This window comes from Cheilinus undulatus, linkage group 9, assembly GCF_018320785.1.
Source record: "Cheilinus undulatus linkage group 9, ASM1832078v1, whole genome shotgun sequence".
Classification (NCBI taxonomy): Eukaryota; Metazoa; Chordata; class Actinopteri; order Labriformes; family Labridae; genus Cheilinus; species Cheilinus undulatus.
In genome coordinates, this window is record NC_054873.1 from 29,488,444 (window position 1) to 29,500,522 (window position 12,079).

Consider the following 12,079-nt stretch of genomic DNA (forward strand, 5'->3'; position numbering starts at 1 on the left):
ATCACCGTATTAGTTATAATAACTTTATTTATATAGCACCTTTAAAAACAAATGTTTACAAAGTTTCATATTGATTAGCACTTTCTACAAACTTTTAAGTTGCTGTTAGCAAACAAAAAGGGGTCCCATTCTCATTCTTTTGGGGTTGACTAACCAAAAAATGATAGATAAAACAACAACAAAACAACAACAAATAATACATGATATTTAGACTGTCGTTCAGTTCAATAGCGGAGTTGTTTCAGGGCTCGTGCGTGTCTCATTCTGTCGAATGGGTTTGATGTGTTTCGCGCCTCATTTATAGGACAGAAATGAAATATCCTATAAATGTCTACCTGTGAATACTACAGTGACGATGCAGGGTGACAAATGGCACACCAAGACTTCATAAATTCACAGCTGAGCGCCACAAAAACACGTGAGGTCACTGTGAGAGTATTAGCGATTTTTTTTTCGCGCGGGTGGGTTGTTATCGCGAGGAAAACTGACGCTCAAGAGGTGAAGTGAAGCGAGTGTTCAGTACGTCGACGCTGTCAGGGTGGCAAAGAAAGAGGGGACGTAGGCTCGTTTGAGAAATATTATCAAACCCTACATGTGTGCTTTAGTTGATGTAACTGTCGTGTTTTTGTGTTTAAATCCAGCCGTGTTTCATCTACGTTACGGCTCCTCTCGTCACACATCTGACGAAGCTTGATCCCGGGTTTTCAGCACCTGGACAGCTCCCGGTCGCGAGCCTCTTCTCCTTATTATCGGGCACATGGAGTCCCTGGTGTGATTGTGGGGGAAGCCCTGCAAGCACATCATGCCTCCCTCCGAAATAGACGTCGTTTTTTCCCTGATCCAGTGACAGCGTCGTCGTCTCTGCTGAACGATGCTGCTTTCAGTCCGGAGGAGGTGTTTTCTTCGTGCGCTGTCTTACGGGTGCTCGGCCAACGCAAATTTGGGGGGAATCGCAGCCTACACACAGCAAGATCCGAGCTTCCTTCAGACTGATCATCACCATCATCATCATCATTATCATCATCGGCGAGGAGGGAGATATTACCATCATCTCTGCGAGGGCAAAGGAGTCACGACAACACTTTGCACGATGTAGAGCTCGAAAACAGAAGAGGTTAGTGTGTCTTTTGGCTTCTTTTCGAGTCGCTGTTGATGCATTAGTGTTGGTTTAAACAGGAATGAGACTGTGTGGCCTCTGAGCACAGTGGGAAAATGTTAGCAGCACCATAACTCCTCATGTATCTACGAGTTAAATGGTTGCACATGCACTTTGATAAGGTTTAAAGCACAAAAACATGGATGGAAATAACCCTTAGTGGTTGTTTAGAGACATTAAAAAGCAAGAACATGATGACTTGTGGACATCCAGGTTACAAAGGTTACTGCAGAAATGACTTCAAGTTCCACCTAAATGTCCAGGTAGTGCAATTTGACCTCTGTGATTCATTCATGCTCTGCATTAAATTATTTATTTTGATTTTCCATGCCTCTCATGTAACCTCTACTGATAATTCTTGTGAAACACTTTGATTCTCTTTAGCTTTCTTGTATGAATATTACACTGATCACCACAGCATTTGGGGATCCTGAATTAAAAAAGTGTCACTCTCAGCCTTCAGTGACCTGTGCTGCTTTATCCTGGGTAGCATTTAATCTGCTGTGCTTCACTACATTACTCTGCTGTGGTCTCCTGCGGCTGTGAGTGCTGACTCCTCAGCTGTCCATGTGTGAAGGTTTCCTCTGCTGTTCTTTGTGTCACACATTTCCCTTGAATCCATGTGTACAATCATAAAGGTGTGAACAAGGTGGAGCGTACATTTGCAGGCATGAATCATCAAAGTATCCTAGTATTACATGAACTTTGCCTCCAATAGAAATGGACTTGTTTTATTCTGTAACAGTGGATGTTTCACATTAATGCGGTGACTTTGTGTTTGTGGCTTTCTGGTCTGCTCATGTCATGTCTGTTCTCTGCAAAGCAGCTGGAGCGGTGCTTTCACTGAATGGACTCAGACATCAATGGCTCTCTATCCTGTGGCACAAAGAGCTAGCATCCTGCTGCACTTGCTATGCAAGAGGTGTGATGTTCCTCAGCCCCTGATTCACAGAGCGGAGCGTATATTGGAGGAGATTTAAAATCCATTACAGTTTAGTGCTCCCCGGGAAAACAGTTAAACAGAGCATATAGCTACAGCTGAAGTTAGGACAGGGTGCCTTCAGGAAAAGTAAAAGCGCTGACACTACAATGAAAACTGCATTCATTTGTGTAAAGCTACTGACTGTGTGTTGATATTTCATGATTCTGAGATTCAGTTTTTAACCTTGGGAACAAAAGTAGGAACAACAAAGCTCACTTCCAGGGCTATAAATTGCTTTCTAAAGCTAATCATCATCTCACAGTCTTACCAGGATAACAGAGGTGCTTCATGATTTCCTCTTCTGTTCTGATTTATTGTTCAATTTGTTTTTAGGAGTGGTAGGAGCCAAGTCTCTGCAGTGGTGAAATCACACTTCACACTTGGGGTCGTTTAGCGTGGACGTCTATTTGCAGTGACAAGGCCTCAACATGAGCAACCCTCAGTAAGTATAACCTCCTTTGTTTGCGTTTGAAAAGATTTCTTAGGGAAATAGACATTTTGAAGGGAAATTTCAGTTTTAAACATGAAAAAAATGAATCACTTATATGTACAAAAAGATTGCTCTAGCGAGCAGCTGTAAATCAGGCTAAAACATAATAAAAGGAGCGACACGAGAGAACTAAAAGTTTTGTTTTTGTCAGGCCCAGATTGTTATTCTAAGTGGTTTCTAATATTACAGAAAGAATCCTTGATGAGGCAGACCTTTTGTCAAGATAAAATGCTGATTTAAAACCACAAAGAGCCATTACATCCTTCCCCTGAAAGCCGCCAGACTCCATTGACAAATCCACTAATTTAACTCTGAATTCTTTTGGTTCCTGCCAAATGTTTGTGTTGCACACAATCAAGTAACCATCGTATCAAGGCAGGTGGTGACCAACACCTCCCATCCTCTGCAAAGTTAAGTAACTGTTTTGTCAAAAGAGATCTTTTTAAAAATGTTCCCAGGCACAAAAGCGTTAAAAACCAAAAGTAGACCCCTTGTGAATGACTGTTAATAGGGATCAGCGGGAGAGCGGAGCTTGTCCTGGTCCGGCTTCTCTGAGAGCGAGAGAACGGCCAGCCATCTCCAGTCTCCTCTGGCATCTCTTAGCATTCAGCGGGGATGTTCACTTGTCATCTTCTCTTATTAATAATTACTCCGTGTGTGGTCCTTCAGACAGGCCCTGCATTCTGATGGCAGTCCGGGTTGGGGCTAAGAGAAGGGAAAGAGAGGTAGCCGGGGGAATGGAGCAGAGTGGGAGGAGGTGGAGTGGAGTGGAGTAGAGTGGAGTGAAGGGTGAATGCAGAATGGGTTCAGTCAGCTGCATCTTCTGATTAAAGGCACAGGATGCTGCTTCAGACCCACTGAAATCTCTGTCCAGGCTTCAGACCAACAAGTTAGTGCACATGACAGTTGATAACAAGTCATTTGAAGGAGGGGGTTGGTGCAAGATAATTTAGAGCATGTTTGAATGCTTCGTAATACAAAGGCATGAATTAATGCTGCTGGGAGGTGATGTGGGAAATTGTTAAACAAAGAAAGGTCTTTGGAATTATCATGCTGCTGTAAATCCTCTCTCCACCAGTGCCACTCTCCTCTCTCTGTATCCCAGCTGTAGAAACAATGGATGATGTGATGGGAGAATTATTAGATGCCTAAATACAGAAAATTGAAATGAATACCCCTTACAACAATTTTAAAGACATTTGTCTGTTAGCAGTTTTCATTCAGAAATGGAGAAGGCAAACAAAAAAAATAAATAAAAGTGCAGCATTTAAAGCGGTATACTTCAGGGACGCAGAGATGCACTGATGAAACAGAGCCCTTCCTGTCTGCCTGGTGTGGAGCTCACTGTACAGATCTGCCATATTCAGTTTACAAAGAGGAAACGCCTTACACCTTCAAGAGCCCAGTGACTTTAAAACAGGTCAGCCAGCATTTCTGGGAAATAACCTTATTTGAGTTAGCTGGTGCTATTTGGAGTGTTGCTCTTTATGTCTCAGTATAATGAAGCCTTCTTCCCAATCACAATAATAACTTTATCTACATTAAAGCCCTACTGATATGATCTGCTTGTATATGTAAAATTCCTGCACTTTCCTCCATCTGCAGAAAGATTAAGTCAATTTATTTATTTTCCTTAAATAAGAGACTTTGAATGTCATGCACTACATTATCATTTTGCTTTTTACAGTAATTTCTCATTTACTGTTAAAAAAACTTAAGACAACTTAGTGGACAAGTCAAAAATCATCTGTACCCTGTATTATCAAATATTTACCCTTTTTACATGCCCTTTTTCACTTTTCAATTCATGACCAATTCCTTTTTCCATGGTTGAGGTTCCTTCCTTTCAAAATAAAATCAAGTCTGTATATAAACAAAAAGTCGAGTCCCCTCAGTTTAAGACTGCACATATTCAAAATGAAACAACAACACTTTTAAATGCCAAATGTTAGAGTTTTAAATTGTTACAAAGAGGAGGATTAATTCCAATTAACTACAGAAATTCTGCGATCAAGCACAGTGAAAAAAATGCAATAATTTTACAGCCCTAGTTTAAACCAATTCCTGCTCGTTATCTTTTTAAATTATCATTGAATCAGTAGGGCAAAGCTAAAACTACTTTGTTCCCATGAAAAACTGTTTTTTTTTTTTGTTGTTGTTGTTCTTGTTTTTTTGTTGCCATAACCTAGTATTTAAGTTAATTACTTTCCTGTGTCCTGAAGTCATCCATTAATCTAGATCAGGGGTGTCCAAACTATGGCTGGGAGCCAAATACGGCCCGTTGTCCATTTTTGATTGGCTCGCAGCAAATTCTAGAAATAAATGATGAAATATGGCTCACATGAGATGATGAAGCTTGTGCTCAGCTGTATTGTACTTTTTAGTTTCAGCACTGGACACTGCTACCATGTTGATTCTGTAAACAAACATTTTGACAAGAAGATTTCTTGATTACCTCCGCAAGGGAGGTTATGTGATCGGCAGGGTTTGTTTGTTAGTTTGTTAGCAACATAACTCAAAAAGTTATGGATGGATTTTGATTCAATTTTCAGGAAATGTCAGAAGTGGCATAAGAAAGAACTGATTAGATTTTGGGAGTGATCCAGATCACCGTCTGGATCACTCCCAAAATCTCACTCCCAAATTCTTCACTATTGGGAGATAGGGCTAATGGCAGAGGTCTGCACCCTCCGAGTGCTTTCTAGTTAATAATGTACTCATAAATTATTGCAGCAAATAGCAGCACCAATAGGATTTCAGGGGCGGAGCCAGTGGTAGCCAGGGCCAAACAGGATCCCTTGAAATCTGATTGGCTCCCCCAAATCCTAAAAAATGACCGTCTATTTGCCTTGTCAGCCATAAACAAGTCTTTTAGGTGTATTCAATCAACTATGTATTGACTTACACTGGATTGGTCTTACTTACTTAAATACCCTCAAGGTGAGGCAAACTAAAGTGGCCCCACCATTCTTATATATTTCTGTGTGTGGCTCTCATTGGAAAAAGTTTGGACACCCCTGATCTAGATAATTAGAACCATTTAAAGAAACCCATTGTTAAAGGGAATGGCGTGGTACTCCATTGTATGAACATGGACGCTAGTGTCCCATCCTGGTGCTGAAGATAGTCCCTAAAAATACACCTCCGATGCCAAGCTGTTACAGGAAAATGCTTTGCCGTTTATGCATTAAAATTTTCTTTTAACCCATTTTAAGGTATTTATTTTCAATGTGAATGAACATGAAGAGTAATGACTGCTGTACCCTTTTAAAGTGAGACTATGTGTGAATATTCAAACATACATTTGGCTACTTTAATGCTTGGTGCTGACACTTATGAAGTTAATGCTGCTGCTGTTGTGCTGCTGGCAGAGTAAATCTTAATGTTTGAGGCCTCATCCTCTCTGCCTGCTTATTGAGGTGATGTTGACATAAAACAACAGATTCAAAGCTGAAGCATTTTCTCTATAAACAATAAATAAGAGACTTGAAAGTCCAACAAAATATGCTCCCTCTATATTGATACAGCAGTATTGTCAACTGCTGTAATTTCCCCTCAGACCTTCAAAGAGTAAGCACTGCCTAGAAGATCTGATCTCACAAATGTACTACTGTGTCAGGAGCTCGTATCAGGTCTGCAGCTGCTGTTGGAAAATCTGGCTGGTGCTTGTAGAAGTGATTTGGCGCATTGGTCCCCGCTTTCCTGATGATATCAGGGCAGTGAATTGCTGTGCACCAAGGAGCAGCCAAGTGTCCGTGTACAAACTTATTGGGTGAGACAGAGCGGCCGGGTTGTAGACAGCTGGCTGAAAATACGGTGGCAGTGAGCGCTCAGAATGACAATGATACCAATGCCCTCTGCAAACCTCCGGTTCATGCTGAGGCAGCACTTCAAAACCCACTGAAGTGACAGAAGCTGAGGATTTATCGCTCAGAAGAGGTGATTTATTATAAAATGAGACAGGCATCAATCTCAGCTCTTATCACTTTGATAGAAATGCTGCATTAATGTCTATTTGACTGTTGGTTTGTTCTGTGTGCACAGAATGATGATGTTCACAAGATGTTGGAAACTGTTAGTCTGACTTTGCTTTATGTTCACATGATTTTTGCATTGGTAAGAAAAGGGAAGAGATAGTTTAAACATGCAGCAAAACATTTAAACTAGAGACGATATGTACACAAAGTATTACACATTCATAATTACAGAAGTCTTTATCTTGTGTCAGCATTTACACCTTTTTCATGTGCTCTGGTGTGAGTATTCAGAGTAAAAAAATATGACTTGTGCTCAGTTGAGTTCAGCAGTATCGGACTTCACTGGGATTTGAGTACCTATCTAACAAAAGGCTGCAGAAAACCAAGGCATGAATAGATTACAAGTGAAATTCATTTAAACTGCAGATGTATGGAAATGTAAAGTATTGCCAAGAACATGTTCCCATTGGAAAATCCAATAGGAAAAAAGCTTCCTATTCACATGTAACTGGGGAATATCTGTATAATGTTTTAACTGAAAAGGATTTAGGAAAATGAGCAGCAGTATAAAGACTTTTTATAAATAAAGAAACCCTCTTAACTTGATCTCCTTTCCTCCGGTAATTTATGACTATTCCTGTCATCTAATGAGAAACAGCTTTAAATTTTCCAGTCAATGAGTTAGAATTGGAAAGGAGAGGCTATTATAATTTTATGTTTCTATTGATCACAGCATGATGATTTGTAGTGTTCAATGTAAGAATGCTGGAGGATTAAATTTACAACTCTGTACAGAAATTAGGTTTCAACACCACAGTACTGGGAGAGTTATAAGAGCACAGTGACAATTTTAAAGAATGTAATTTATATTTGAAAAATGCAGTGAGTTTAATCAGCATTACCAGCTTAAATGATTGTTTTTAATACAGATGATACCATTAAAAACAGGAATATCTGAGTTATAACCAGTTTATTTTAGTGTTTGTAAAATGAAAACATGTAGCCACCCCTTTATTGAATAGCTGAATTAAAAATACAATGTAAAACAAGACGAGTCCAGCGTTCAGGAACATTCACTCCTTCAGAGACATGGTTTCTGCGCCTTTTAGGCTTGTTACACAGCGTCGCTCTGACTATATATGGGTGCAAGATTTCCCCCCAGCCTCACATGCCCTATGTTAACCTTTTTGCTGCCTCGTGGCATTTGTTAATATCACACGCCTCTGTAAAGACCCCAGCCTTTAGCATGCTGCTGGCTGTCCTTGGCTGCATGGTTGGAGGGAGCAAAGTGTTCAGATGTGAAGCCTCCGCTCTCTCCCCGGGATGGCAACCAGCCACTCCGTTGGGCCCTGCACATGATGGCTCCTGGCCCGCTCTGTGATTGTCTGGAAATGTGAATTTGATGCACTAAACAGTTTGTGTCTGTCATGAATGATTAGCATCCTTGCTGTGGTTGGTCAGAGGTGCCAAGTCCACAGATAAAACTGGGGTGCGCATGCGTGTTTGTTGATACGAGAGCATTCGACCCTCCAGCTAAACAACACATCTAGCAGGACTTGCGTAACATGGAATCAGATATTTAAAGGAGGAAGGAATTTTATGTAGCTCGGACATGAGAATAGGAGATTGTTTGCTATATTTTACAGCATTGGGACTATAAAGTTCAAGTGATGCTTGTTTTCCTGTGTGAATAACAAAACAGCGCTTAAAGGGAGGCCTTTAAACTGCTTTATTTAAGAAGGAAGTCAGAATAAAGGACATATTCTCCTCTCCAGGCCTGCCTACATTAACATTTAACAGGAAGGTGGATCTGCTCAGTGATCTTCTACTAACCATGTCCTCCCACTTTGTTTCAACTCCAGCACAGAGGTTGTTGAATTCACCAACCCAATGGCCTTTGTTCCCCCTTTGTTGTAATCAATGCCTTCCTCCTCTGTTAAGCACTAGAGTTATTGATGCCTCCACACTGGCTGCACTGGGACGCCTGCCAACACCGTGCAAGACTCCTGCTCCAGGGTGACTTCACCTTGTCTGCTATTGGCTGAGCTTGTGTGATCACAGCCCACCCTGCACACTTAAGTTTTAGGGCATCAGTGACAGAAAGATGACACTTTGTGCCTCTGCCAGAAATAGCTAACCTCAAAAGGAAAAATACTGTCTTTGATCAAAATGGGGAAATCGAATCAAAGGTGGAAAAATCTTTTTTGGGAAATGAAAGTTTGGTATCCTGTGTTGGAGCAACCTTGAGTGCACCAACGGGGGTAGTTTTATAATGGTAACTGCTGGCAACTGGGCAATAGCATGTGTCCAGGGAGGTGTAATAAGTAAAGAGGAAACACCACACACCCATGTAGAGTATTTGTGATTTGTAGTTAAAAATAATATGCAAATTGGCAGATTTTCTGCAGTTTGTGATGAACTCCCCTGCATACTCTGCTAATGAGAAATGCAGATCAGCTTGGCATCACTTGCCAGGTAAATATGTCCTTGTTGAGGATGCTAGCAAACACTGGAAACAACAAATCTCACACCGTGTTTGTGTTTCCATTCATCAAAATTAAGCAAAGTCCCTGTAGTTATTATCACAGTCTGCTACCTTGAGCATTATCCAAGTCGTACAGCAGTTAATTCAAATAAACAGCACCCTAATACAACCTTGAGCTGCAGGTCTGCCATTTTGCTGTGATGTAGCACCCCTGCAGAGGGGTTAAACCATCTAGGTTCTAAAACATGAATGAAACTTGGTGTATAATGTGTCTGATACAACTATGGTTGCCGTGTGTGTCACAGGGCTCCTCCCCAGGCCCGAGCCTCAGAGCTGGAGGTGATCTCTCAGCAAGTGGAGGAGGACAATCAGTGCGTGGCCCCGGCCCAGCTAGTCAGCTTGGCCTACAGAGACTTGCCTTTGGCCGCCCTGGATATTTCCCTCGCTGGATCTCAGCTCATCTCAAACCCGGATGAAGAGGACAACAGAGATGGGTATGTGGGACAAATTCTCTGATAACACAGTTCACCCTCTTTTGTTGCTTCATAGTTTGACTATACAGTTAGTTGAGCAAACTCCTGGTGTGCTGATGATTCGCATGAAACAGCAAGAGTATTGCCATGTAGTAAATACTTTAAAGAGTGTGGGACTTGTGATCAGGCCTTTAGACTTGAATTTGTCATTAAAAGCTTTATGTTAAGGTTTTTTAAAGGTTAGAAACAAAGTAGTAGCACTGTAATCAATGCAATCTCCTCCTACCACTAATAAAAGCATAAAAAGTAAGCATAATGTGAAATTGCCTCTCTTAGTTTTGCAAACAATTTAAGAAAAAATAAGAAATATGGCATTTGAGACATGTGTGAAGTGCTGCATTCATGATTAAAGCAAAATACCAATTATCACAATCTATTATCTATCTCTGCACAGAAAAGCACTGCTGCTGCTCAGGTTATTGCACACGGTAATTGCACCTGGCATATTGGATCATGCTCCAGTTTTATATCAGAGGTTAGCACTGAAGGATTAATTTATTAGTGTCACCATGTTAAATGGACAATGTGTTCACTGATGTGTTCATTTCAGCTCCATGACACAGCAATTTCTCACTACCAGACAGGCTTCTGTCCATAATGTCGATTTCTGGCAGAAACGAAGCTTGCTGTTAGCACCATCGTGTTCCTGAAATGTCAGAGCCCTGTGGCTCTACTTTTTTTTCCTCTTTTTGTTGTTCATGTTGTTTTCTTATCATCATATCCCCATGCTTGGGGCCCAGTAGTCCTAGGATAGGACACGCCCCTTTTCAAGCCTCCCTGTAGCAAGTGTCCATTCTCTGCACTCAGGAAGCGTGACTCACAACCCTTTGGCATGCTGCAATGCTGGCATCCATGCAGACAAAGTCGACAAACAGCATAAGCTTAATTAAAGCATCCGGCATTTCGCCATCCAAGCCCCAGTGTGTCAGCTGACTGCGTCCGGCTGGACTTTGCCTGGCCTGGCCTGGTCTAGGACCGTTGCTCTGTGGGATAGAGGGCAGGGACAGATGGGTCCTGTCCTGAACACCCACTCTTTGATTCTACCTTAGATCTTTCTCTCGCTGTCCTGCTCTCAAAAAAGAGCAGTAAAGGCATGCATGGCAGGACCACAGCAGAGGGCAGGATCTGGCAGCTCTGTGAAGTTATCATCGCAGTGGGCACACTTATCCAGACCCAACTGACAACCAGATCCCATGGGATCTGGCACTGTGCAGTGGAAAAGTCATCAAAGCAAAACATATCGCTGACAGATTTATCGCATCAACAACTTGGATATTCTCTGTTGTGAAAACGATGATCTGATCGGAGAAATAGCCTCTCCACTGTCCAGGAATCATGGATGTCTGTTGAAAACAGAGAGCAATCTGTCCCCCATGTGAGTGTTACAGTAAACTCATGAGGTTTTTAGATTGGAATTCCTGATTTTCAGGTAAAAGGCATTCCAAGATGTACCTGTCACCACAGTTTCGTTCACACATTAGTTCTTCGGAGGCACTCTTGGAAACAGAAACAGAGCGAGCTCATAGCTTCGGGTTCTGGCGGCCTCTGTGACTCATGTGTTTAACATCAGAGGAATGACACAAAGGTGGGATGTGTTGTATCGAGCAAGATTTTAATTTGTAAAGACAATCCAAAGCCCTGATGGCAGAGCAATAAAGAGACTGATTTAAACTGCTATTTCAGCTTTTATTTTGCGTCATGCTTTTGCTGAGGCATTAAGTTTTTTTATGTTGTTAGTTGACTTAAGGAGTTTCTGTTCTGGAGGTTTTTTCAGACAACATACAAAAGTATAGACACAGGACAGGACAAGAAGATAAACACATACATAATGAATACAGTGATAGAAAATATATAAGGTATGAGCAGACCATAACTCTCAGCCCAGAGATCGTCTGACAACATCCCAGCGACCTCTAAGATCCCTATCAAAGTCTTTTCAGAGACACGCAGCTTTCTCCATGTTAAGCCAGTCAACAGCCAGAACTCTGTCTCTTGAAGCATGCTGCTTTTGTTCTGTATTCCTCCAAATTCTTTCAATATTCAAAAATCAAATCTCCTTGGCCACAATTACAAAGCCATTGTGAGGGAAACAGTCATTCATATGAGTTCCTTTATTATACTGACATAGTCATAAGTCATGTAAACCTGCTTTCATTGTCCTGCACCTGATCCTGCAGTGGCGTAGTGCGTCGTTTGTTGTAATTACTGGAAAAGTTTATTGTCTAAATTTACTAGAATTGTCACTACTGACATGATGAAGTCACATTCAGGACATTTTGTGTGTGCCTGTATCTTGTGGTAGCAGGTATGTTCTGATTTCACTCTCTTAATTTTTTTTTAATTGTTTTGTTCAGTGCTTTGGCTTCAGATCTCGACATGGTGAGAAGAAACACCAAGACCAAAGGCATGGCTTCACACTAGTGGTCAGAGAGAAATTAACAGGCTGATTACTTGAG

The 12,079-nt window shown here is 41.4% G+C and overlaps 1 protein-coding gene across 1 annotated transcript in view; it reads left to right on the top strand.

The window, feature by feature from the left end:
* The first annotated feature begins 515 nt into the window (after window positions 1–515).
* tmem266 (transmembrane protein 266) overlaps window positions 516–12,079 on the top strand; it is a 33,412-nt gene continuing 21,848 nt past the window's right edge. The window contains exons 1-3 of the mRNA XM_041796470.1: window positions 516–1,114; window positions 2,472–2,580; window positions 9,396–9,584. Of these exons, the coding sequence (XP_041652404.1) occupies window positions 2,567–2,580; window positions 9,396–9,584 (203 nt within the window). The 5' untranslated portion in view covers window positions 516–1,114; window positions 2,472–2,566. The remainder of the gene's footprint in view (window positions 1,115–2,471; window positions 2,581–9,395; window positions 9,585–12,079) is intronic.